General features: G+C 41.2%; 2 protein-coding genes across 3 annotated transcripts; one reads left to right on the top strand and one right to left on the bottom strand.

Annotated features, from left to right (window-relative positions):
* Nucleotides 1-68: 68 nt before the first annotated feature.
* LOC135502826 (enoyl-CoA hydratase EchA19-like) lies at nt 69-2,590 on the top strand. Its single transcript, XM_064795930.1, has 6 exons — nt 69-168; nt 333-497; nt 736-830; nt 1,101-1,245; nt 1,474-1,623; nt 1,984-2,590. The coding sequence occupies exons 1-6, from the start codon at nt 69-71 to the stop codon at nt 2,250-2,252; spliced, it is 924 nt and encodes a 307-aa protein (XP_064652000.1). The 3' UTR covers nt 2,253-2,590.
* LOC135503349 (protein tyrosine phosphatase type IVA 2-like) lies at nt 2,585-24,543 on the bottom strand. Of its 2 annotated transcripts, none has more exons than XM_064796901.1 (6): nt 24,431-24,543; nt 17,055-17,476; nt 16,768-16,860; nt 11,924-12,054; nt 11,424-11,498; nt 2,585-10,627 (listed from the first exon to the last, which is right to left on the bottom strand). In XM_064796901.1, exons 2-6 carry the CDS (start codon nt 17,163-17,165, stop codon nt 10,516-10,518), a joined length of 522 nt encoding a protein of 173 aa, XP_064652971.1. In that variant the 5' UTR covers nt 17,166-17,476; nt 24,431-24,543; the 3' UTR covers nt 2,585-10,515. The 2 variants fall into 2 exon arrangements, with proteins under 2 accessions (XP_064652971.1, XP_064652972.1); XM_064796902.1 differs by lacking the exon at nt 24,431-24,543 and adding an exon at nt 18,570-18,728.
* Nucleotides 24,544-26,136: the final 1,593 nt, after the last annotated feature.

The raw sequence follows: 26,136 nt of genomic DNA, 5'->3' as shown, positions 1-26,136 counted from the left end.
ATTTACTTGAGATTTACTTGTTAGATTTAGAGGGTGAAAAAGTAAAAATCACGTGATATTTAAACAAGATGGCTGCGTCCTTGCAGACGAAAATTTTTCCAAATTGTTTTCAAAACGTCCAAAAATATATATTTAGTGCTGCTAAAAGATTCGCACACTCAATAGATAGTAAGATTTATATACACATTATGTATATCTTATGTTAACTTTTTGTGTCAACGTAAAATCTTTGCATATTTGCATGCAGAAATGTTAGGCCCTATCTGATGTGTACATTTCTACATGCATTGCTGGGGTACCGCATTGCTGAGACCTTTGTTGACAAATTTCAGAGCCCCTGGTGGTGAAAGAGCAGATTGGAAAAGTCTGTCTCATTGCCATCAACCGCCCAGAGAAACGGAATGCCGTTGACAAGGCAACAGCTAAAGAACTGGTGACAACCCTGAAAGCTTTTGAAAATGATGACTCTATGCATGTGGCAGTTTTACATGGCAAGGGTAGGTGAAGACTTCGTCTCTCTGGGTTGTTTGTTGAGTTGAGAAATTCAGAAAGGTTCAGGCAACTTATGAAATTGAATATTCAGGAGGGAGGCTACGTAGACATTGACAAACAATGCTTGTATGTAGGGGAGTTTCATGGACATAGCACACCAAATTCATTTGACCTGCACGCCAGTGGTTTGGAACAGATGAACTGTCCCCTTAGTTTGTGAAATATATGTCTGTTATATTTCAGGAGGGAATTTTTGTGCTGGGTACGACCTTCAAAATCCGGAGGATACATTGTCTAATTTGAAAGAATCTACCAACTATGGCCAGTATGGGCCAATGGTAAGAACTCCCTAAAAGACTCAAAGAGCTTTAATGACCGAACTAAAGCTGGGATCGCAACTGTAGTGAACGATAATGTCCACTGATCCCCATTGATGGGCTGTTGTGTTGCCTCACCAACACGCTTTTCCGGCCCTCTATATATAGGCTTCATCAGGGTGGCTGGCTAATTTATGAGTTCTAGACATTGTGATCACTCAGCCAAATTTCACCACAACAGCACTTACCTGGAAAGTTGTATTTTTCAACACATTTAACACTACCTTGCAGGGTTCACCCAAGTTGTTGGTGGATAAGCCTATCATTGCGGCTATTGAGGGATATGCGGTCGCTGGAGGCCTGGAACTGTCCTTACTCTGTGACATGAGGGTAGCCGATGAGACTGCCGTCATGGGTGTGTTCTCCCGGCGATTTGGTAAGATGGACATGGGTACCAAAAGTTTTAAATCATATTTGAAGTATAGTGTATGCTCCAGTTACAAGAGTTTCCATCCAGTCTTAGTGACTATTTTGTGCTTCATGGATTCAAATCAGTGTGATAGTGTTTGACTCGGCCTCATCTGAAAAGTGTCTGGAGAACGTTGGAGGCCAAGAGGTAATACTCCATTAAAGACATCTCACAAATATATATTTTATTCTACAGGGGTACCCTTGATTGATGGTGGAACGGTTCGCTTACCAAAACTGATTGGCTATGCTCGGGCCATGGATCTTATCTTGACAGGCCGTGCCGTGTCTGCCAAGGAGGCAATGGAGTTTGGTCTCGTGAATAAAATGGTATCAACAGGTACAGGTAAGAATGAGTTTCTGGACAAGTTCTAGTGTGCAAGGGAACGTGATGGGAGGGGGTGATTCGAGTGCCTGAAACCTTATAGAGAAATGTCTGATCCTATGGTCAAAGTTTGGAATCACTACCATCCCATTCTGACCCCAATTATAGCTGTGCTACTAGTCTTTTTCTTTGCATTCCCCAGCAATACGACACTTGCGTTTTGATGACCAACTCAGAACTGAACAGTTGTAGAGTATAAAGCACTATACATAACAACTCACATTAAATTTGATTCCTCCTTTCTTGCTGACTAACCATGCGCTTTGGAATTCCACATTCCACATTCAATTGAGCCTAATTTTTCTCATATATTCTTTTCAGCACTAGGATGTGCCATCCAGCTCGCTCACAGCATCGCCGAATTCCCTCAGGAGTGTTTACGTGCCGACAGACGATCAGCACATTATGCCACATTCGACGCCGAATCACTATCGGACGCTTTAAGATACGAGTTTGAAAACGGAAAGGATGTAATCGCTAGAGAATCAATCCAGGGGGCTAAAAAGTTTTTGGAAGGGGCTGGGCGTCATGGGTCCTTCAAGAATCCTGCTACCTACCGGACTAACAAAAACGAGCCATCGTCTTCTTAACCTTTTGCTGTTCAATTGACAATACAGTGGTTGTACCCCCGCCACTCTTGCCGATTTCCATCCCACGAATTACAGTGGTCAAAAGCCGACATGGGGTTCTCCAGTCCTTGGAGAAGTCGATCATACAAACAACTCGACATCTTTAGGACGATTTCAAAAACGTTTTTTCGAAGATGGGCCTGGTGAGAAATCTTCAATGGTCGGCGAGGATTTCAGTTCTCCTTGGATGTTGATTTGAACATGATATCTTCAACAGGGGATATAAACAGCTGCAATTCGCAACTAGTGACACAGCATTTATTGTAACAATATGAAATAAAGAAACGCCAGAGTGAGATTCTAAACATTTTCCAATTTTTATTTCTTTTTTAAAATATATTTAAAATCAACTTGATATTACATGTACATGTATGTTTGTCATCAGTCGAGTCCTAAGTTACGTCCATGTCGTCATGGCAACACCAAACAAATCCATACACGTCACAAAGCTGAAGACCTGCTCTTATACATCTGGTTCAAGCTGATATTTCCATGAAGTGTAATGCCCCATGAAGGCCTCGAGGTCACCCTTTGGGGGCCTCTCATACCAAGACGTTGGTAATCAGTGCCAAAACTTCCAAGATCATAGTTTACCAAGTTTGGGTTTTATGACAAATGTTTTTAAAATCATCAAATAGAGACCCAAAGAGGCATAGGGAAGCCTCCAAATCGTAAAATGGGGAGTTTTCAAAGTCCCTAAAAGTGACCAGTTGGCGGGAAAAACTCCTTGTATCCAAATGAACGTAACAAAGATTGTGTGACGTTAATACTCTCGTGTCGCACCATCCTCTGTTAAGCGCCATTTCTGCACGCATAAAAAGAGCGTTAATAGCTATGCGTGACATCAGAATGATGTCATTTTGTAAACGGAGATATCCACCTATGAGCTATTGCTAGGTTCTTTATATTTTTTCCACATTTACCATATCAACCATCAAACAACACACAATAAAGAAAATCACATCTTGATTATTTTTTGTGACAATTATTCCATTATACCTTTACATGTACAAAGCATTTATTTACGCCAAAAAGCCACACGACAAAGCGTGGTGGCCAGCATGCCTATCAACACATATACAGTACGAAAACATCAAGGCCACACAAAGTTTAAAAGTTGGTTTGTGGGGTGCCAAAAAACCTCATCATGGAAGCAAGGAAAACCTTGGACTGAGCCCTGTCATTTCCTTCTTTCACTCCAAGATGTTCTTGATGTAGTTTCATTTGTCTATGGAAAGAGTGACTAGCCCCCCGCTGTCCCGACTAATAAATTGGTGTGGCCTAATAAAGAATACATTGAACATCAAATCATATACAGTGCATAATTCGCCTTAGACTTTGAGCTATGGTTATCTTGACGACTTATTGGACATGTAAATTTGCCAAAAATTTCTTGTTTCTTCCAGTATCCTGGCATATTTTACAAGGTCAAGGGCCTATCATGTAAAGGTCAAGGTTACTATCCCTCAAGGTCAAAGGCTAGCCAATCAAAACACTCCAAATACATTGCGGCCGCAACCGAGCATGATTACTGTCACTAATTGCCTAGGAAGCGAACTGTCAATCACAATTAACTTGCCCAACCCCGTACTCAAGCAGACGGCATCCAGCTCTCGCATTTTCTCGGAAACAGAAGCGTGGATGGAAAAAAAATTCAAGAAGATATGATCGTAAGTGTTCAAACAATGTTTCTTCAAAGTTTGATTAATGTGTTAAAAAAAAATTCTGAAATGTGCGACGTGAATTTCTTCAATTTGATCCAAAATATTTTGTATGTTTCCTGTATTTTAAAGAAGACGCGAGGCCAGGACTCCATATCTTAGGTGATGGTGTTGGACAAGTCGAGCATCGACCAAATATTACTTCAAGTTGATAATAAGCCGATTAGGAGCGACCTGACAAAATATTTTCCCTAGTTCATATAAGTTATCCGATTAGCACAATATGATATACATGCATACAATACCGCCTTCTTATATATACATAAAAGCATATACCAATATATATCTTAAAATCACACTCTGTTTCTGATCATGCAATTCCAGTTTGGTTCTGAGCAGTTTCCATCAAGAATTGAGTGTACCATTTCGCAATTTTGAACGGGCTCTATTTTTCCCCCCAATTATATCACCAGAGACCCTGACAGTTTGAAATCAACAGATTTGAAACACATGTACTGCTGGAGTGGCAAGTTGAAGTACTGGGTACTTGACTTTTGAAATTAAATTGGAAATAATATGATTCTCAAAATAAAGCCTTTAAACCCTAAAGTGTGCAGTTTGAGCATTTTAATCATCTGATACCACTGATATGTCATCATAAACAAGGGAAGTGTCTGGAGAATTGGGTTTCCCATCTTGCCGAGAATTCAGCAGGCATCCCAAGTTACCAAGTTGTCCTGCTGTGGTTATCTTTGGAAAGGAGTACAGTTTTCCATGAAAATTAGGGACAGATACAAAATCCTTCTGTCTGTAACTTTATTTCAACCCTTACTCATGAGGTTATCAAGCTCTCCGAAGTCACTCAGGACAGTGAAAAACAGCTCCCTGCAATTTTCTAATGTGGAACGCCCGGGTGTAGATAATAACAAAGGAATTTACATCATCTTGTGGCAGCCTTATCAACCGACAATGTAGCGTCCCCTGACCTATGGATAACCTCCTGTCGATCCACTATTTTCTCATCACCACAAAATAGTGGCCTCACCTTCACACACTCGCAGGACTTTCAAACCACTCGGAGCAGATTGCTTGGGCGCACGGCTTTCTAACTTTTATACACAGATTGTTGGGGTGCAGGGCTTTTCAACAAATATAACCAGATTGTTGGGGCGCCAAGCTGAACCAAACAAAGTTACTCCGGGGATGCCAAGGTGGGCAAGATATAAGATGCTCTGGGGGTCTCAAGATGTTGACCCATGCAGCTCCATGCCACCAAAACAAAAAAAAAATTCACAAAATTAAAAGTAAATTAAAGTTTCTAATGCTGTTAGCCACATTATCTCGACTACATCAGACACCTTTACCAGCAAGCTCAGTTGAGAAGTCGGAAAGCCCTGCGCTAGGTGGCTAATTTTCAGTGGGTGAAGAATTTGACTCCAGGCATTCTGGTAAAATGCTCCATCCCACTGACACAAAATAACTACATAACAAAAATAACTGTACAATTTTAAGTCAATCGAATTGTGAACGACATGAGCATAATAACCAGAAGAATTTCATCAGACAATGACTACTGCCATTATTTATTTACTTCTAATAAGGTGTTAACCCCCCCCCCATCCCGCTGTACCAAGCCTTTGATATTGTTGTGTAAACAATTGGTGGAAGAATACCACTGAGCATGGCGCACACATGCGACTGAACCACAAATTAGACTTGAAACGGCAGAAAAATTGTGATGCGGATTCATCAACAGGGCAGATTGAGACCATTTTTTCCTCAATTTAGTTGTATGTGTACACAAATTAAGTTGTCTGTTAACAAATCAAGTTGTTTGTGTGCCCAAATTTAGTTGTCTGTGTGCACAAGTTTTATAGTTGTCAGTGTGCACAAATTTAATAGTTGTCAGTGTGCACACATTTTATAGTTGTCAGTGTGCACACATTTTATAGTTGTCAGTGTGCACACATTTTATAGTTGTCAGTGTGCACAAATTTCCCAGTTGTCAGTATGCACAAATATCATAGTTGTCAGTATGCACAAATTTTATAGTTGTCAGTGTGCACAAATTTTATCATTGTCAGTGTGCACAAATTTAGTTTCCTGTAAGCACAAACTTAGTCATACATGTGCGCCACACATTAACCACAGACATTTGAATCTATAAATATGTGCCAGGATATTAATCATATTTTTGTGGCTAAAAATTTACACACAGCTTGGAGCCAAATGACAGGGTCTGGTGCATGTTGCCAAATGAACAAAACTATAAACAATTTGCATGCACCAAAGCCCATGTACAAAATAATTATCAATAATGATTAGGTTTCAACACATTCTTTTGATAATTAGCATGCCGAAAACTTCTCAACATTTTGATTGCCTATAAGTATAAATAAGGACAATTCTTTACTTTCAAACAATAACTTCAAAATAAATTCATTTCAGTCGAGCAATGTTCTTAAATAGATATTGCATTATGATAATATGTTCACAGATAAAATATTCCAGCGTTCCAGTTCTCAAAGTAACTTTTTGCAGAGAACATTTTTTGTTTGCCATCGAACAGAAAAAAAACATTTGAGCGAAACTTCTGGAAAATCAACAGATTCCTCAACCAATCTGTTTTTGTTTCGTGAAGCATTATTTTTGCTGAGTACAGCGGGCCTTTGCTGCAATTTTCATTTCATTAACCTGTTTGCGTACGCAGTATTTTTTTCGTGACAATTCATGGCATTAAGTCAAGGTTGTTCACATATTGAATCAGTTTCATCCTGACCAGGCTCAGGAAAATGAGATTTTTTTTCAGCACACAAATTAACAGACAAATGTGCATGTGTCCAAATTCTGGACAACAAGTGTCCAAAATCAAGACAACAAGTGTCTAAAATCAAGACAACAAGTGTCCAAAATCTAGACAACAAGTGTCCAAAAAATCCAGCCAAGTGTCCATAAATCAAGACAAGTGTCCAAAAATCTAGACAACAAGTGTCCATAATCTAGACAACAAGTGTCCACAATCTAGACAACAATTGCCATCAAAATACATTGAAATTTAAATATAGAACATTAGTTTTACAACTGGACATATATATATATTGATACTAAAATAGTGCTAGCATGTTTAAAGCAATCATCGTGAATTGAGTCATTAAATTGTTTATGTGTGGTTACACTAAACTACAGTGCTTTAACCGTGACAACTGCCCCTACGTCTATCTATAAAAGCAACTAGGTGAAAAATTCATAAGCCCTACCACAGTAATTCTTAACCTATATAGACAATGGCCATTCCCGGGGAGAGGCTGGGTAGTAGAAAGCAAGGTGACCTAAAGACCGAGGACATATTCATTACAAATCGTCTGGCCTCAGACCCAGAGTCAAAAGTGCTCAAGACATTTGTTATCTCCAGGAATATTTACCCCAAAGGCCTACGTTGCTCATCAAAAATTTGAAATTTGTAATTGAATTTGAACATTTCCAATTGCATAAATACGTACTGAAGATAACTTTTGGCAAAGTCGTTATGTAGACAGCTGTAAGGATACCAAAAAGAACAAGATTCAGCAAATTCGTATGAATAATAACTGCACTAGGGCATTGTGTATAACTGCATTTCTATTTTCCTCGACCACCAGTAATTACAAAAGGCGTACTCCTTTAAGGCCACAACTCAATTTTGTGTCTATAACCCAACCATGTAGTGTACTCCCCTTTGTAGCAAATCAATTCAGTGCTCTTTGCAAAAAGTAGGTCAAATCATTTCATCCCGAAACCCCCAAAACTTTTCTATTGTTCGAAGATGTGAGAAAAAAGCTAACACACACCCTGCTCTTAAGAATTCGCTGGAACACTGCCGAAACAATTAAAACAAAATAATGCTGAACACAATGATTATATCAGTGGTAGACGAAGTCTGGCCTTGCCTCAGTTGTTCAAAAGAAGTTGTGTCACACCCGGCCTGACCTGTGTTACCTTGACGAGGCATTATTCCATTCATTAAGATCACTAGTCTTAGTTCATTAGACTTAACCCCAAGTTAAAATCACAACAGAGTTGGAGAAAAAACTTGCTTTGAACAACTGGGTCCAGATGTCTATTTCAATGTATACCTTACACCCTTACGGATGAAAAACAAGCAACAAGCCAGGGACCCAAATGTCTGGGAATAGGTTCAAACTGAAGCCGAAAGCATACACACAATGCAGAGGAAGGGCGTTGATATAACGGAACCGATATAACATCAGATTTGGCATTAGAGGCCATGCACATGTCATCACAACAGAAAAAGATGCCATTTTGGACATGAAACGTAGCAAATTTTGTCTTGGCCACAATAAGTAAAGAGTTGTGACATCAACCTACATGTCATCCACCTGTGACACTTTGTCGGCGGTATCAGAAGGGTCAAGGACATGGATTGACGTCGAAAATGCCCACATAATGATGTCACAGTCTGGTCTCCGTACGGTATACCATACTCACTGTCATAGTGCCAGCAATTCATGAAATAACTTCAACTAACTGCCAGTTTTAGTTGTAACCGTTTCAAAACAGGCCAAACCAAAGGAATTTTTCAAAGAACACTTTCACATCAACTTATGACAAAATACCTGTTAGAACACCGTTTTAATGTCAATTCAGGTGGAGTAAAGCAGAAAATACTGGTTCTAATACACTCGGATATCTATATATCCCAAATTGCAGATGTTTTTGTGATATTAAAACTTTATATCTAAACTTTAGCGGTGCTAGCGAAAAGTTACTAAACTTCAGCACCAAGATAAGACTCCCTGCTAATGAGAAACGGCAGTGTCAAGAGTTATGTTTACACCAAGCAGGGAGCTAAACACCCCTGGGAACCTTTGTTATGAACTAAACCAAAGGAACAACAAGTGGAATTGGATAATCTCACTAAAGAATTTAGGGGTGTGAGGTCTTTGATGGACGGTGAAAATCCACCAAGCCTTGGAACTGAAGGATTTGGCCATTTTCATCTTCAACCTAAAATCCCTAAAATCAAATGAGGCTAAATTTACTAAATGAAACGTTTCAAATCGTCACTTTCACAGAGGTACAAACTTAGACCAAACAAATCTACTGGCTTATCCTAACTAAGTCCGAATGCTGTATAATGTACAAAGCACTTTATAGATTACACATGACTGACTATATTGAGGTAAAATGGATGTGGACTTGATGAGGTATGAATGTGGTACGGGGTAAAACACATTCTCAAAAGTGTCGCACCTCCGCTTTCCACCGCATGATGCCAGGGAGTTTTAGGTTGCGATTACATAAGCAGAAGAAGTCTCACACAGTTCATTTCATCGGATAATATCATAGTGCCCGGGAGGTGCTTAGCCCCAAAATAATCAAGAACAACCGATTAGTTAGCTTCCCGAAAGAATAATTTTGAATCGACGCATACAGACACCAGGAGAAGACAATCTCGCGTCGACAAAATGTGTCAACACCGTCGCTATCGAGTCGGGCAGTGTCGACCGCCACGCCGAGGGGTACTTATAAAATCTGGCATGGATTCTGCTATCTGGAATGAAATGCCACCACTCCTTTTACAAAACGCTGACAAATAGTTCATAACAAAAATACATCTATTTTGCCGTCAAAGCTAGCCAACACGTTCGTTGAAACTTACATACTTGTCCCAAATAATCTGTTGATGTTTTTTTTCGGGTGGATTTTATTACCTCCCCAGTTACTTTGCCTAATGGTGACCATGGCAACAGAAAAAAACAAACAAGAAACACAACAAATCAGTAAATGTAACGTTAAAAATTAGAAAAGGCTATCGTTCGGTTTCTTTCCACTAAATCTGGATCACCCCCACTTCCCAGCATAGACTCTTCAAATTAGTGAGTCCATTCCAGCAAATAGGGGGTGTAAGGGTGACTTTTCACGAAGGACTTTTGCGCTGTGATAGCGTCTCATAATGTCAAAACTAACAAGACTTCGCTGACGATCACCAGCTGAGTAAGGCCCTTTTAAACAGAAATTCTCATTGGTTTGGCCTCACGTAAATCAAAGTATCAAGAAAAAATCCCCATCAGATCGAAAAGATGTTTATTGTTGCCCAGTGAAAGATTGAATGGTTAGCACGACCTCACGCTAGCTCCTGCTAACAAACAACGAAGAATAAACAGAGTTGCCTTGGTAACCGAATAAAAGATGCTAAGTCAAGGCAGTAAACAGTCAGTTTCCATGGTAACCAGTGTGTTGCTGCTGCAGAAAGACGTCCTGTCGGCTGACAGAGTCGATATTCCTGAAAGAAGTCGTAGGGAGTCTAGGAAAAGTCATGCAAAATATATTCTGTGATTTTTTTAAAAAGTTTTCATGTGCGTGATCTTGGAAAGAGAGACACGGAAATCTTTTATGAAATAATACGTTTAATTTCGTCTCCTGTGCAGTCTCGGCGACGGGCGTTCATTCGCTAACTTCATCCAGCCGTTCCGACGCAGCGTCCAATCAAATGTCTTGCTCGCAGGAGAGTACAAGGTCAAGGGTCGCGTGGGGAGATTGATATTCTTTAACGTGGCTGTTAGTCACTGGATCACGCATTGTTTCTGTCCGTTGCCCTTAATCTTCAATCGAGATTTCGGACGGTATTTCTCTAAGTAACTAAGTTGTTTAGCATTGATTGCACCTCGACGTTTTCTGGAAAGAGGAGAAAGAATTGTTATTGTCAACATTTATTCTCTTGAGACCTTTGTGTACAAATTGAAGAAAGCAAGTTCTTTAAATGGATTTTGATAAAAGAGGAGAAAGAATTTTCAATGTCAACATTTATTATCCTGAGACCTTTGTTTTAAACCGCAGAACACAAGTTCTTGAATGAATTTTGATAAAAGAAGAAAACGACTTTTAATGTCAACATATCTTGAGACATTTGTGTACAAATCGAAGAGATTATCGCAAAACACAAGTTTGTATGCGGTGGCTTAGATTAGGTCAGGCTAGGCTACAGGTACAGGTTGCCTGCAGGGTAGACTGGTTATCACTAGTAGCCTCTCAACCAGTTCACCTGCTGAGGTCAGGCTCAGGTCAGGTCAGAACAGGTGATACCAGATCACGTTTGCCTAATTGCCACTGGTATCCTGTAAACCAGTGCCACCTGTTTCAGGGGGGGGGGACTGGCTTCGTTAGCCCTGGTAGGCAACCAGTCTCGAGGAGAAGGAAACTCTGATGTATAAAACTGGGCTCTTAAAGCCTGTAAAAGTCAACATTCAGCGAGCGGTACCCTTCGGTGTAACCAGTCACTGGCGGAGCTTGATGGCACAGAATGTCCATTCATTACAGCAGTTGTTGAAGATTTGGCTTTTTGAAGGACGGTTTTCGGATTAAAGGTAAACTTAAAGGCACGCGACTTAAACATTTTTATGTTTACATTTATAATCAAATATAGATTAATCCATACTTATTAATTAATACTTGTTATAGCCTCTATACTTACTGCCTGATTAGATCGACAGCATCCTCGTATTTCATCCCCATCTCGATTAGGGCAATGGCAACCAATACTGGAGCGCTGCAGAATAGAAACAGACACTTTTAAAAACACGCTTTTGACTTTTTCTTGGCAACTTTGATACGTCTTTGATCCAACTTGAAAGAAACGCCAAGTCTACAAATACAATGGAACCTCCCTTAGCAGACACCTCTCTAAAAAGGACACTAGTTTTGGACCCAAATGAGTTGTTTCCATTCAACTTGACCTCTCTAATCAGGAAGCGAAAACTCAAGTTTCAACCCTACTACTAGCAAACCTAGTGCGAAAACCGCAAAGTAGGCCACTCTCTATTAAGGACAGTACTTGTTAGCACGAGGGTGTCCTTAATAGAGGGTGTCCTTAATAAAGGGTGTCCTTGATAGAGAGGTTCTACTGTGTCGACTGCACACAGGGCACTACTGTGTTCAACCCCATCCTACATAGAGAACACCGAAGATTCTTACCGTCCGAGACCGGCTACACAATGAACAGCCACACAGCACCCGGGTTCTTCTTTAAAGCGATCCTTCAGTAGATTGAACCAGTCGTCGACGATCTTGGTTGGTGGGGACGTACCATCGTCGAAGGCCCAGTCCTGGAAGAGCAGGAGAAAGATCTTTTGAGTTAGGAAACAAACAGGCACATGTCAAGGTGGGTGAGACCCACGCTGCTTGTTCCAAGGGGTGGGGGGCACTGGCCTGTAGCTACATTTGTCTTGAGGGGGAAATCACACTTTTTGGCCAAAATCATGGTCAAAAACACATTTTTGGGCTTCATCATCATCATCATTATCAGCGTGGTAACCCTACTGGATTTTTGACAGGGCTAAGGGGCCACTTAAGGCTCAACTCTCAGGGGCAAGGGACCATGGTTTTAGTGAAAGTCTTCACCTGTGTAACATTACAACATCACTGATGCATTTATCATCGGTATGAAATTTTACTCGATAGAAAGAGCATCAATAGCTATTTTGTGTCCAATTTTGCACCTAAAAACCCAACCAAGGGGATAAAAGTACAAAAATTATCATTTACAGGACATAGACAAATGTATGTCGTTGAAGTTCACTGGGTCTATCATTGATTGATCACCTATAATAGAACTACATGGATAATGCATTATCACTGAACAAGAGATCACTTGACCTAAAGACTCACTACTTGATTTATGCCTTTACAAACAATTCAACAATTATCTGCTTAGTTTATGGGTGGGAGTTCGAGATAGTTTTTGATTGACCTGGTGGAGCACACAACGTCAGCAGATTGAAATTACATGTATAGTAGAGGATAATGATAGGCCACACAAATTTTTAAAATACCTTGAATAATACAACATTTGCCTGGTTTTGCTGTCCCGGGTCACATTTTTGAAGATGATGTCATCAATTACATTGATTTCCAGGCAGCTGAGGTCATCTCACCGCCAAATTACAGAAATGTACATGTAGATCTCAATGATTACCTCAATGACTCACAGTCACACAGAATCATGCAGAATGAGATCACAACACTTTTACTAATCAATAATGAATAACATCACAAATAGCAGTGGGAATATCAGTCATGGACTTCAAACCACATTGAGATTTCACTGACCATTCTCAATGACACAAATGTACAGCAGAACCTCTCTATCAATCTATCTTGAACCGATCTATCTTGAATGGAAACAACCAATTGGGACCAAAACTTACTATGTAATTATAGATAGGTTGTCCTTAATAGAGAGGTGTCCGCTAAGGGAGGTTCCACTGTACTTGTGCAGAGGCTATTTAGCCAGTCAAGTGAATAACCCAGAACAGGATAATTTTTCAAATCTGGAAAATGCATATTGCATCACAGAACCAAAAACTCATTACTTCAAATCCTGTACTTTTTAACTAAAGCCTTCTATTCTAAGAAATTGCATAATGGCAACCTTGAAGAAGATGTTCAAGGATGAATCAGCCAACCTTGTTTACAGCACTAAGAGAAGTACCCAGAATGCTCAACATGTGGCAGCACTTATGCTTAACGCTCGCAAGAGCTGCATAATATTGGCATCGGGAGTTCTGGCATCCGCGTTACGAGCTCTGAGTCACAGGGATGAGTTATCACTCCAGCTCATTGCCAAGAATCTGCATACGATTTTGAATAAACAGTAGAACCTCTCTATTAAGGTCACCCTCGAGACTGACAAGTGCTGTCCTAGTGCCCATTAAACATTGTCCTTATAAAATCAAGGAAGAGGTCTTACATTAATGAAAGTAGAGTTATCTTATCTCAAAACACCATAACAATGGTCCAGTGCTTGGAATATCTCTGGTTTCTACATGTTCAACTGAAGACAAAATACTGGTTGCGCGTACACAATTGCCGGGCGAATTTGTCCCATCAAGCTTGATGGTCCAAATTCACCCGGCTTGTTAAAAGCTCGGCTTTGTCACGGTGTACGCGCTAATGGATCGGCAATTAGCTAGTTAGATGGTTCGGCGACAGGCGGCGCTTTCTGCTTATTGTTTGCGCCCCATCTGTTGCCGGATTTTGTAACTAGCTGCAGCGCTGGTGTACGCGCTTGGTGGATTTTCGATGGTGCGGCATTGGTTCGCGAACCAAGATTGATGGTCCATTTTCAGGTGGTGTAGGTGCGGCTAGTGATGGTCGGTGCATGCACGCCCCCCCTTCCTACAGCTGCACCAAGTAACCCAATCTGCTATTAAGTTCATAGAAGGAGTCTGAAATGCCAACATGCCTGGCACCTTCCCGTTGGCATGGTGATAGATGTATACAGCATACCATCTATTTTTCTGAAGGGAGAATTTAAAATAAATCACTTTGTTGTGCACAGGAATAGACCATACAGATCTATTGCTGAAGTGAAGAGGCTGTAGCCTGTACACAGGAATACTAGCCCATGCTGTACCTTGCTGTGCCATTTATAATGAGATGAGTTCCCAATCACACGTTATGTCCCAAACACATGTCCATTATGAGCATAACAAATCTATTTCAATCCAAAGACAGCCTCACCATGAAAATAACATGAATTTATGTTGGCTTCATGGTCTCACTGGACATAAGACCAGTATCACGGAACTTCAGCAACTCCGAGTTGAGGAGAGGTCAGAATGCTCCTCAAGTCATGCAAGTACAAAAGGGTTTACAGTTTCGTACTGAAATTCCGACCTGCCCTCAAGCAGTAACAGGACACCATGGAGAAGTGCCAGTACCAGTGCAGGTACACCAAGCCCAAAGGCCTATGACTGGGTCAAGGATGAGAAAACAAAGCAAGGCATTTGGAAAGGTAGGCCTACTGCAATATTATTTAGCAAACAATAGCCCTTTCTTCTCAGCTAAGTTAAAATGGGTGAAGACAGATCTCTAGCATGGCTAGCGTTCTCCTTACAAGTTAGCCTACATGATGTGTAACTGTAACACAACAGTAGTATGCAAAACGGCTGCAATAAGTTTTACCCCATTTTACCTTCCCCTTAACTTGATGCTTCCATAGCCTACATTTTCCCCTTCATGTCATATGTTAACACCACTGTGAGGAACGGGCGACACATAAGGTCAAGTGAAAGAAAGAACTGCACTTAGCTTTACCACATTTTATCTATGGCCTACATGGTTTGCTTTTTATGTAGGACCTCACTTTTGACACCGCTGTAGTGTGAGGCCATGTAAGGTCAGCTGTTAGCCCAGTTTACCTACAGTACATGTATACCCCCAACTTCAGACTTCCAAAGCCAGTAGATGTATGCAGCAAGTTTACAGCAAGGTCAGAAATAATCCTTGCAAGAATAGAATCTATGAACATCACCATGACAAGGCCAATAATGGGACTATCGAATATCTGCCCACACAATGCACTATGTCCATGTAGGGCATGTAGGTCATCTTTAATACCATCTCTATCACAGTTCAGGGCTGGACAACCAATCGTTTGGCCTACTAGTAATATCGTTCTTGATCATTCAAAACGGGCGTACAGTTTATACTCGCATGTAAGAGCATCATCACGTTTTATAAATAAGATAGTTGATAGCTGATCAATTCTTGATCTTGATAATTATATCTCGAATATGCTAAGAATACCGATCATAATCATATACAGTAATGAACCAGAACGTCGAACGAATATGGATCTATAGCGCTTTATCTCCTCAGCCTTTCATCATCATCAGATAAGCGGTAGTTGTGTCTGTGATGTGTTTAGTAGCTCTGGGGTGGGGTGTCACCTCATCACCAGGCACCAAGTGAAGAGGGTCAGCTCCTTTTGCCTCTCCCCACCACTGGCACAACATCCAAAGGAAAACAGCGGTTATGTTCCTTACTCCGGCCCTGCACACAAACCCTTGAGACATTATCCTCATTTGCTGAAAGTTCTAGCACAAAAGTTGTGGTTGAGACATGATCATTCTTTTTTTGTACCACCCTGTATGAATACGATTTCATCGATCTTGTTGATTACGTCTTTGATGTCATTGTGTTGCATTTGATCATGTCTTCATGGGAACAAAACCGGTAATTGCTGACAATTTTTTACTGGCAAAACAATTGGAGTCCTGGACAAACAAGGTAACGGTAGCTTATAATTACGGATATTTGGTAAAGAATTGCAATATTGCTGCCTGGATAGTCCATACAAAATGCAACATCCTCACTATTCTGATCATAACACAGCACTAGAGTCTTCGAGTATTATTTGAGAAAAGATTCAGGAAAGCTTTTTGTTGCCTGCAACCAGGATATTCATTCAATTGGGGACAGAGGGGCTAGCCAAACTGCATGAACTGTAACAAACCATATTATAACAATATCATTGGTGGGCAAACAGAATACAATATATTACCATTTTAACCAGGAAGTTACAACGAGTACTTTTACAACGTACAAAGAAGGAAGTTTTGTGACCTGGCTAATTGAGAACCCAGAAGTAGGTAGCAGGAAGGGGTGGGTGTTTGTGGTTTCTGAGTGTGAGGGGGTATAGGGTGTCTGTTGACTGTGCTTTAAGAGAGACTAGGCATGGTACCAGTCTCTTTTAAAGCACAGGCAACAGACAACCATGCCGTCCCGAGCTTCGCGCGATATGGACCATTCTGGGAAAACTCAATGAGGAAGGTATGCTCATTAGTATGCTCCATAAACAATATGGGCAATTGTAATGCAAAGTAGGAGCAGAAATGAGCATTTTCAGGTGCAGAAAAGGATTCAGGGGGGCCAATTACTCCCATTTTTTGGAGCGTTAAACGTGGGTATGAAAACTATGCAATGCCTGTTTACATGTAACGCAGCCTTGGGGAGGAGGGTGTTGTCATACCTACCAAAACTCGGATGCCATGCGTCTCCAGCTTGTCTGTGCTGTACGTCGGCTCACAGACTCGCACCAAGTCCTTGGCATTGCGCTTGTCAAGTTCCTGCAATGGAAGTGATCAGTGGACTGTGAGAAACAGAGGGAAATCTAAGCAATGCCAATAGCTGGGTAAATTCTGTGTCAGACTACACTACAAGTATTCTCAATCTCATATTAGATGCCTTAAAGTGCTGCAGAGTCAAAAGTTTCATATCACCGATCAAATTTCAAATTGGGCCTTTAAACCAGGAAGCATACCTCAATGAACTTTTCCATGTTGCCATCCGACGGTCGCTCGGTGATCAAGAACCGCATGTTCTTGTACTCAATCTCGGATGGCTCCGGTTTCCGTGTCTTCATCGTGGACATCGACAAAAACCCGCAGAAAATATCCAAAAATTAATCCAGACGACTTCTTTTATATCCTTGTCTGACGGATGCACCTAGTGTACGAAAGCGTACGTGTCCTTAAGCAGACGCTTTACCCCATTCGAAGTGTTTTGGTAGTATCCAGATTTATGCGTGAATATTTGTAAACATTGGAAGTGTGGCGATGAATTGTCTGTCTTTGATGACTCTCTGCACAACCTCCAATGAGGCGTCTACACGTGTTGTGCCTGGCAGTAGTCTCCGCTGTTAGTGACGAACTCCATAAATGTATGACCGAATTCACCGAAATACTGAAAAGAGAAAGTTAGAACATAGAAATTTTAACTTTGAGATCATGACTGAGTGAAACAGTCAAAGCCTGAATTTGTTAGTGACGAACTCCATAAATGTATGAGCGAATTCACTGAAATACTGAAAAGAGAATGAATGAAACGCAATGTTAGAATTTAGAAATTTTAACTTTGAGATCATGGCTGAAACAGTCAAAGCCTGAATTTGTTAGTGACGAACTCCATAAATGTATGAGCGAATTCACTGAAATACTGAAAAGAGAATGAATGAAACCAGTGTTAGAACATAGAAATTTTAACTTTGAGATCATGACTGAGTGAAACAGTCAAAGCCTGAATTTTATCAGTGACGAACTCCATAAATGTATGATCGAATTCACTGAAATACTGAAAAGAGAATGAATGAAACGCAATGCTAGAACTTAGAAATTTTAACTTTTAACTTTGAGATCATGACTGAAACAGTTTTTGAATTTCTCAGTGACGAACTCCATAAATGTATGACCGCATTCACCGAAATACTGAAAGAGAGTGAATGAAATGAAACGTTACAACATAAAGATGACTGAAAGGGAAAGTGATAAAGTGAGTTTGATGGTAACGAACACCATTCACATAGGTAAATGTACATATGATCGAATTCACTGAAATACTGAAAAGAGAGTGAAAGAAATGAAGTGTAGACCATAGGTATTGAGAGATAAACCAGGCCTCTCAATTAAATGATTCCTACACCGTATAACGGTGTAGGCCGTACAGGATACCCCTAACATAATCAAATCTCATCCAAATGGCCTAATTTTATAGTTTTACCCTAAAAATTATGATTTTTCAGGTGTATGTGGTGACATCAGTCACTAACTTTGATTTATGACGTCGCTGTTCAGGCAAATTTGCCTGATGAAATGTCCCCAAATTAAGCTAAAAAGCAAAAAAAATATATCCCCAAAATAGGCTAAAAAAATACAGGGTGTAGAGGTCTCCACGTAATTGAAAGGCCTGTAAACCGAGAGGAATACAGCGTGACTTTTGGTTCAGTCTTTCCAACAGAACAGGACAACATGTTCATGGACATACTACCAAAACAGCCTACCTGAATAACACGAGCGCAACTACATGTACTTATTCCTGCCATCCAACTCATCCTCAAAGAATACTAAATAAAGTCACGACTTTCCAACCTCCTTGTAGAAATCACAAGCCTTTGTCATCAAATCACAAGCTATTCCTATCAATCAACACATGTTCAGCCCCGTTGTCGGCAGTGTATTAACAAATGGCATAGGCAACGTGACCCAATATGACAACGTGTGACGCAAGTATCAAAGATTTCACAACCAACAGGTAACTATTTACGACATGTATTGCACAAGCAATCAATAATTTGACTATTCTTAGTTGCAACTTGTGGGGGTGGGTAGGCCCAGAAATATCACAGTCACACCGTCCTAGGTGATACAGCAGGACCTCTCTATTAGGGACACCCACAGGACTGACAACTGCTGTCCTTAATAGAGAGGTCAAATTGAATGGACACATCCTATTTGGGACTAAATCTAGTGTCCTTAACAGAGAGGTTGTCCTTGATAGAGAGGTGTCCGCTAAGGGAGGTTCAACTGTACAAGAATAAGTGTCAAATACATTCAATGCAGGATCAGTGACTCTGTCTGTGGATCAGTGACTCAGTCAGTGAATGTAAAAAACTCGTAAAAACAAATTGTGATTTTTGTTGAGCAATGACCTGTAATTTTTGTTGCTATGACCTGTGATTTTTATTGCTGCTATACCAAGTATGCTTGCAACTAAAAGATAAATTGTCTGCGGGTATAACCAGTCTAGATAATTAAGTCCGGTTGTATTTTAATTCTGAGTAAACTTATACTACACGTACAAATAATTGAAGTGTGCACTGATTACGAACACCTACATGTAGTGTATGGCTTGGGTTCAATGACTAAGAATGTCTGTGTCATCATAAACAAGGCTGTACATGGTCATCAATTCAATTCAACTGGTCAATGTCATGAACAGGGAAATCCTGGTTGTGACTAGGGGTGAACATGACAACAAATACGATAATTAACTTCAGTAATCTAATCATAATTATAACCCAGTTTGCATGTAGGTCTAGAGGAGTCACCCTGGTCTAGTCATGCTAGTGGTCTGGAGGTCTTCAGGCTACATGATGGGGTTAAGAGGCCCCTGGTTCAAACCCCACACAGTCGATGCCTTTCATATTTTCGCCCAATTTTGTTGCGAGTCTTCTCCACAAGGCCATTTGTAAGGGCGTCCCCTCCTACCTTCATAGCTTATCACCCTACCTTGGAAGAGCCACCCTATCTTGCTCTGGATTTTTGTAAATTAAAAAGGGTTTCCAGAGGGCCACCCTACCTTAAAATAAATTACTGGCCACCCTACGTTGTGTAGCATCAGTGTTCTCCATAGGGTTTTCTCAAGGTAGGGGGATACCCTTGATTTTCATGACGTTTTACCAGTGTGCAACACAAGGTAGGGTGGCCAGCAATTTGAGGAAGGGTGGCCCTATAGTAATCCTCCACAAAGTTCTAGAGCAAGGTAGGGTGGCTCTTCCAAGGTAGGGTGGTAAGCTGCCAAGGTAGGGTGGGCCACCCTGACAAATAGCCTTGTGGAGACACTGTAGCCCACTGGCAAAACTTTTTGAATACGTCAAGGGTACCACCCAACCTTGAGAAAACCCTGTGGAGAACACAGGTTTCAGGCCTCTCAATTTAATACATAATTCCTACACCGTATAACGGTGTAAGCCGTACAGGATGTCCCGAAATTAGGTCTTTTTTTTTTAAAATTTTTTTAAATAATATGACCCCCGAAGCGTTTTTGACCCCTAACATAACCAAATCTCATCCAAATGCCCTAATTTTATATTTTTACCCTAAAAGTATGATTTTTCAGGTGTATGTGGTGATATCAGTCACTAACTTCGATTTATGACGTCGCTGTTCAGGCAAATTGGCGCGATGAAATGTCCCCAAATTAAGCTAAAAAGCAAAAAAGCATGTCCCCAAAATAGGTTAAAAAAATACAGGGTGTAGAGGTCTCCACGTAATTGAAAGGCCTGGGTTTATGAGGGGCTATGATGCAGCTGGCAGCGTAGGCACTTTCGTCACAACATGTCCTCAGCGACCTGCCTGTTGAACGTGCTGAATGGCACAACATGTCCTCAGCGACCTGCCTGTTGAACGTGCTGAATGGCACAACATGTCCTCAGCGACCTGCCTGTTGAACGTGCTGAATGGCAGAGTATGTGCTCTATTCGATAAGATAGAACTTGGCCGGTATTCTGGTCAATATGCAGCAGGTATTGACAAGGGATCCGTTACCCATTGATGCAGACTAATGCTGATAGGCAAATCTCCCCAATCGATGTGAGGTCAGCATCGACCAGGGCTTAGAGAACTCATTGAAGCAAACCGAAACTGACACGATGTCACCATTCACACATCTTCAGAACGTCCAATGGAATGATAAAGGACAATGTCGATCCTCGGCCAATACATCACGTACAAAGAACTGCTTTTTTCTATTTTCTGCTAATCAAAATATAGCTGTAAAGTTAAAAAGTAACAATTGAACCCATTGAACCAAATCGGGGTAATAAGTGCCTAATCAATAGGTGTAGGGGACCCACTGAACCAAATCAATCAAACTAATTACAACAATACAACCTGATGATGTCCTGTCCTTTTTAAAACCTGGTATCCATCGAACAGATTATCGACATTCTGAAGAAACCTCATTTTATTCGTATGATCACACTGCCCTACATGCCCTTCATTTACACGCACAATATCTTTTTTGAGCTGGTTGGATACTTAAAAAATAAGAAATATATGTGATTGGGACTTCTTTTTCTTATAAATTATGAAAAGTGTTTTGAGAATGCGGTAACATTCTCAATGCGCGTTATTTATCAACCCTGCAGTAGAATAAGAACACAGATGAGTTCATCAATCAGCGCTACAACCTCAGTTTTTCTGACTGGTACCCATTTAAAGACCAGGGTGGAGTTAGGCATGTAAGGCAAAGAGGCCAGCCCAGAGTCTCATGCTGGCAGTGCCAGTGTGGATCGAACTCAGGACCTCATGACTGCTAGTCAGAGACCTGAGACACAACACCAACAAGCCTCACACGTGTACCTCATTCACTAAGCACATACTACTTTAGAGGCCCTTCCCAACTGTGGCACCTGTTTCTCTCATCGATCCCTTACTGATCACTGAAATATCTCAATCCATCCATTCTTTCATTCATAATCATAAGTTGAAATCGAATTTCAATTCAACCAGCTGACAATGCAGGCTGAGTGCAAAACCATTCAATTTCAAAACTGACATACGTACGTGTCTACCGATTCCAGATGATTGTTCACGGCACGGTGTGATCATTTCTAGATGAAGAACAGCTGTTGACAAATTCAAGTCATCAGAATAAAGGGTACTGTTACAGGTAAACTGATGGCAAGGCTTTTGGATATATCATCAACACTGTGACTGTGTACAAGCACGTTATAAGAACAGCCTGCTACATTTATACCAACAGGAAGTACATTCTTTGTTATCTAGGGAGGACTAGTGCACATTTTAACGGGGTATAGCCATTGAAAAATACCCTAGCGCATCGAAATACCTTGCGTAACAAAAGAGATTGATGGACTCTACTTCCAGCTCATATAAGCCGCACTTACACCACCTGAAAATGGACCACCAATCTTGGTTCGGGAACCAATGCCACACCATCGAAAATCCACCAAGCGCTTACACCAGCGCTGCAGCTAGTTATAAAATCCGGCTACAGATGGCGCGCAAACAATAAGCAGAACGCAGAAAGCCTTGGCAGAAAGCGCCATTTCGAAAGCGCCGCCTGGAGCCAAACCATCTAACTAGCTAATTGCCGATCCATTTGCGCGTACACCACGACAAAGCCGAGCTTTTAACAAGCCGGGCGAATTTGGACCATCAAGCTTGGTGGGACAAATTCGCTCGGCAATTTGTATCGGCAATGGATTGCCGAACCAATTTGTCGCGGCAATGTGGTGGTGTAAGTGCAATTGGTCCACCAATATTTCGTGGTGTAAGCGCAGCTATAGCCGAGCTCGTTTCAAAAATACACAAATCATCACTCATTTCCAACTTGTTTGGGTGACAAGCTAACTAAAGGACACCAGTAAATTGCCAAGCTGCCCCAGGAGGTGCCAGGTTGCTTACTCCAGATTTACCCGTGCCAGAAGACTCACTGCCGAAAGACATTTTTTCACAGGTCTATTTTTGGAGGCCTACATCTGTACTTCTTATACTTGCGTATAACAATACAATAACACATGCAAAACACTGTAAAATCATCCCCTCCTTTGACTTGTGTATTTCGTATGAACAAATATACGACTCGACTGACAAGATAATTGCAAGCCAAATATTTATGAATTCTATTCTACGCTTTCTCGGGAAGACATTACTCAACCAGCTGATACACATTTTGTTAGGTATACCAGGGAACAGGTAGCGAGGGTGAATGATACAACATAGGTTCATACATGTACAGGTGGCGAGCAAGAAAATAAGAATGCAGCATTCTTGTATAAATCTGTGTTAGTAATTACTATCCAGGCATTAGTAGGGTCAGCCTTGTTTTGCTATTCTTACTGGTCAGCTGGCAGCATTTATAGATACCTCCTGAATTTTACGTCATTTACGTGTACTATTAAGATCCCGCTGAACTCATCGCATAAATCCCTCTGCTCTGTCCAGCAACAGAGTTGTCTTTCGAAAAAGTGATGGTTTGCAGATGGATCATTTGGAAGAAGTTGGTTTGGGTGCTGATCAGTCATGCGTTTCACCTAAAACGAAGGATCACAATGCCAATGGCTTATGCCATTATGGCATTGTCTATTATTTGTTTAGTACTTACTAGGTCTTCTGAGAAAGACAAACTGAGTGTGCATGTTTTGATGTTTGTTTTGTTTTGGCCCTGGTCTGCATTTGATGAAATGGTCCATTGTCTGATGCTTTGACAGTGACCATGGTTTATTTTACCCGACTCGAGGTGGTACAGGTGTATCTGGGAGTACACTTACCAACCAGTCAGAGGAAGCTGTCAAGAGCCACAACCAACCAACACTCATGCCAGCAGCACACAAATGACTGTGCGGTCCCATTTTTTTGTTGTACATTTATTTTGTTGGCATGTAAATTGTAATCTGACGAATTCGAAGAAGACGAATCAGTGCCAAAAATTAAAATAAAATGCGCACACTCAGAACATGTCAGAAGGCCTAAGCTGACTTTGGACACTGCCTAGAGACACGGCGATCCTTTGTTCAAGGTGAAACGTATGACTGGTCACTGCCAAAACAAACTTCTTCGAATTCGTCTGTTTGCTCCAAGTCCAAGTCTAAGTCTGAACAACGCCACCTCCGACTGGTGCGATGTGAACTATTCTTTGTAATCCTTTCCTACTGGCTTTGTCACAGTCGAGTTTATACAGTCAACGGGTAGCCTATGACTGTTGCCAGTTGGAACTAGGTGTTTCCCCGGCCCCTGGTTGGTTTTGTTTTGAGAGAGACCAAGTCGAGAGTGAGACTGATCCGACATGTTTGTAACTTTTCTGCCATTTTATTACACAGCAAATGAACAATCCATCATCTGGTCAGCTACTTTCGAAGTTCTTCAGTCTTATCGAGGGGCACAAGAGCCGGAAAAGGGCAAAAGAAGACACCGAAAAGCAACAATGAACACATGAATGAAGGTCGTTTTGTACCGTAGTACATTGCTGTACATCTGTAGTGTATTTTGTACAGAACCCGACAGAAAGAACACGCCTGGTCACTGATCGCATGAATGAAAACTCCTGTAATTTGCGGTTAAAAGAACTGAGAACATATGTTATCCAACCTTTTCAATCCGTGAGTCACGTACTTACCAAAATATTCCTGCACATTGATTGAATGAATCGTTTTAGAATGAATTTCAACCCAAAATCTGGGCAAAATTTCAGAGGATACCCTTTCGTGAGGCGACGCAATATGGCCGTCCTTACCGGTGACGTCACGAAAATCCTGATGACGTTTATTAAGTTGGGAGAATTTTCCTTGAATCTGTCCTTTTTTCTCTGCTTTTGATAGTTTTAGAAGTCATGTCATCCCATGAAACTTCAGCATTATACTGCCAATATCAATTTCTACTGGAATATAAGTACATTTTTGCCATATTTATTCCGTGTCTAACGTTTTTCTACTTCAAAGAAGGACAATGCAACAGAGGAAGGACGAATTCAAAGAACAGACCGAAGCGCTCTCTGTTGTTAGATTATTGAACTCAATGTTGGGCGTTGGATGGGTTGGTTGTTCTTTCGTACAGTCTTCAGTTCTGTTTGTTTTCACCCGAGATCTACGTTATTTTGCAAGGTTATGCAGAGTACCAGGCGATGCGTTTGGCATCAGACAGTCACTCCAAAAGAAGGAGGAGAAACCAAGCGGGGTTGGTTGTCCCTTTGTCTTTGGTCTGACACCCAAAAAGGTGATCCCAGTGTAAAAGGAATGGACGTCCTGGGATTGCAGGACCCCAATAGCTTTGTATTGTCAACAAATGTGGTTAATGGTTTGGTTAGGGTGCTACATAATCTTCAACAAAGGAACTCGGCGACTCTATTCACTTTAACAAAAGGGCCGGACTTCGATTTCGGGGGGACTTGCATTTCTTTTACACCGGTGTAATGTTTTTGAGTGTTTCTGTTTTTGAGTGTTTCCCCTCATTGTTTGGGAACGCTCAAAAATAGATTGACAAGTTTTTCTGTGTATCCCCCCTATTGAAAAGTCGTGGTCTCTCTAGCTGCCTATTGTTTGGAAACACTGACACATGGGGAACAACCACAGATGTTACACCGGGTCCGGAGAGAGTGATCGCTGCTTAGGAACCGCTTTGATGATCGCCGCTCAGCCCTCACGTGACCCGGTCTCCAATCAGCACTTTGCCAGTGCGCATGCGTTGTTTATGAATGGAGAGTGGCCAGGCGGTGCAGCGAAATCTTATTTGCATATTCTATTAATAGTCGAGTCATTGGTTTTAACCCATTCATAATAGTTTTAGATTTTGTTTATGACTTCTGATGCGACTGGTGGATTGGATGGGAGTTGATATTATCAGACTCATTATTTTATCAGGATATACTCTGGCTCTCGATATTTCTCGACATTGGGCACAGAGTAAAAAGCCTGATCTCAGGATGGCCCCATGTAATTACTCGTACCTTTGATCGGTGGTTAATAAGTCACCCGCTATGCCTTTTTTGTCCATCTTATCACAACCGAGTCCCATCCCACACACATACCCGTGTGCTTATGAGGAGGAGGGGAGGGGCTTAGCATGACTGGGGTAGATATCTACAAACATTTAAAGTCTCTGTGAAATAATGGCTATCCATCGGTAGTTAAGTTATCTTGGTCAACCGCCGCCTGGAACCACGGCAAGAACTTCGCCATCGCCATCTATTAACGCGAGGGTCACGTGTGGCAAAGTGCTGATTGGAGACCCGGTCACGTGAGGGCTGAGCCTCGATCATCAAAGCGGTCCCCGGCAGCGATCAGAAGGGCCCCAGTAGCGATCACTCTCTCCGGATGCATATGTTTC

Source organism: Lineus longissimus, chromosome 19 (genome assembly GCF_910592395.1).
Source record: "Lineus longissimus chromosome 19, tnLinLong1.2, whole genome shotgun sequence".
In the NCBI taxonomy this organism is placed as follows: domain Eukaryota; kingdom Metazoa; phylum Nemertea; class Pilidiophora; order Heteronemertea; family Lineidae; genus Lineus; species Lineus longissimus.
This window is presented reverse-complemented; position numbering and strand designations above follow the sequence as displayed.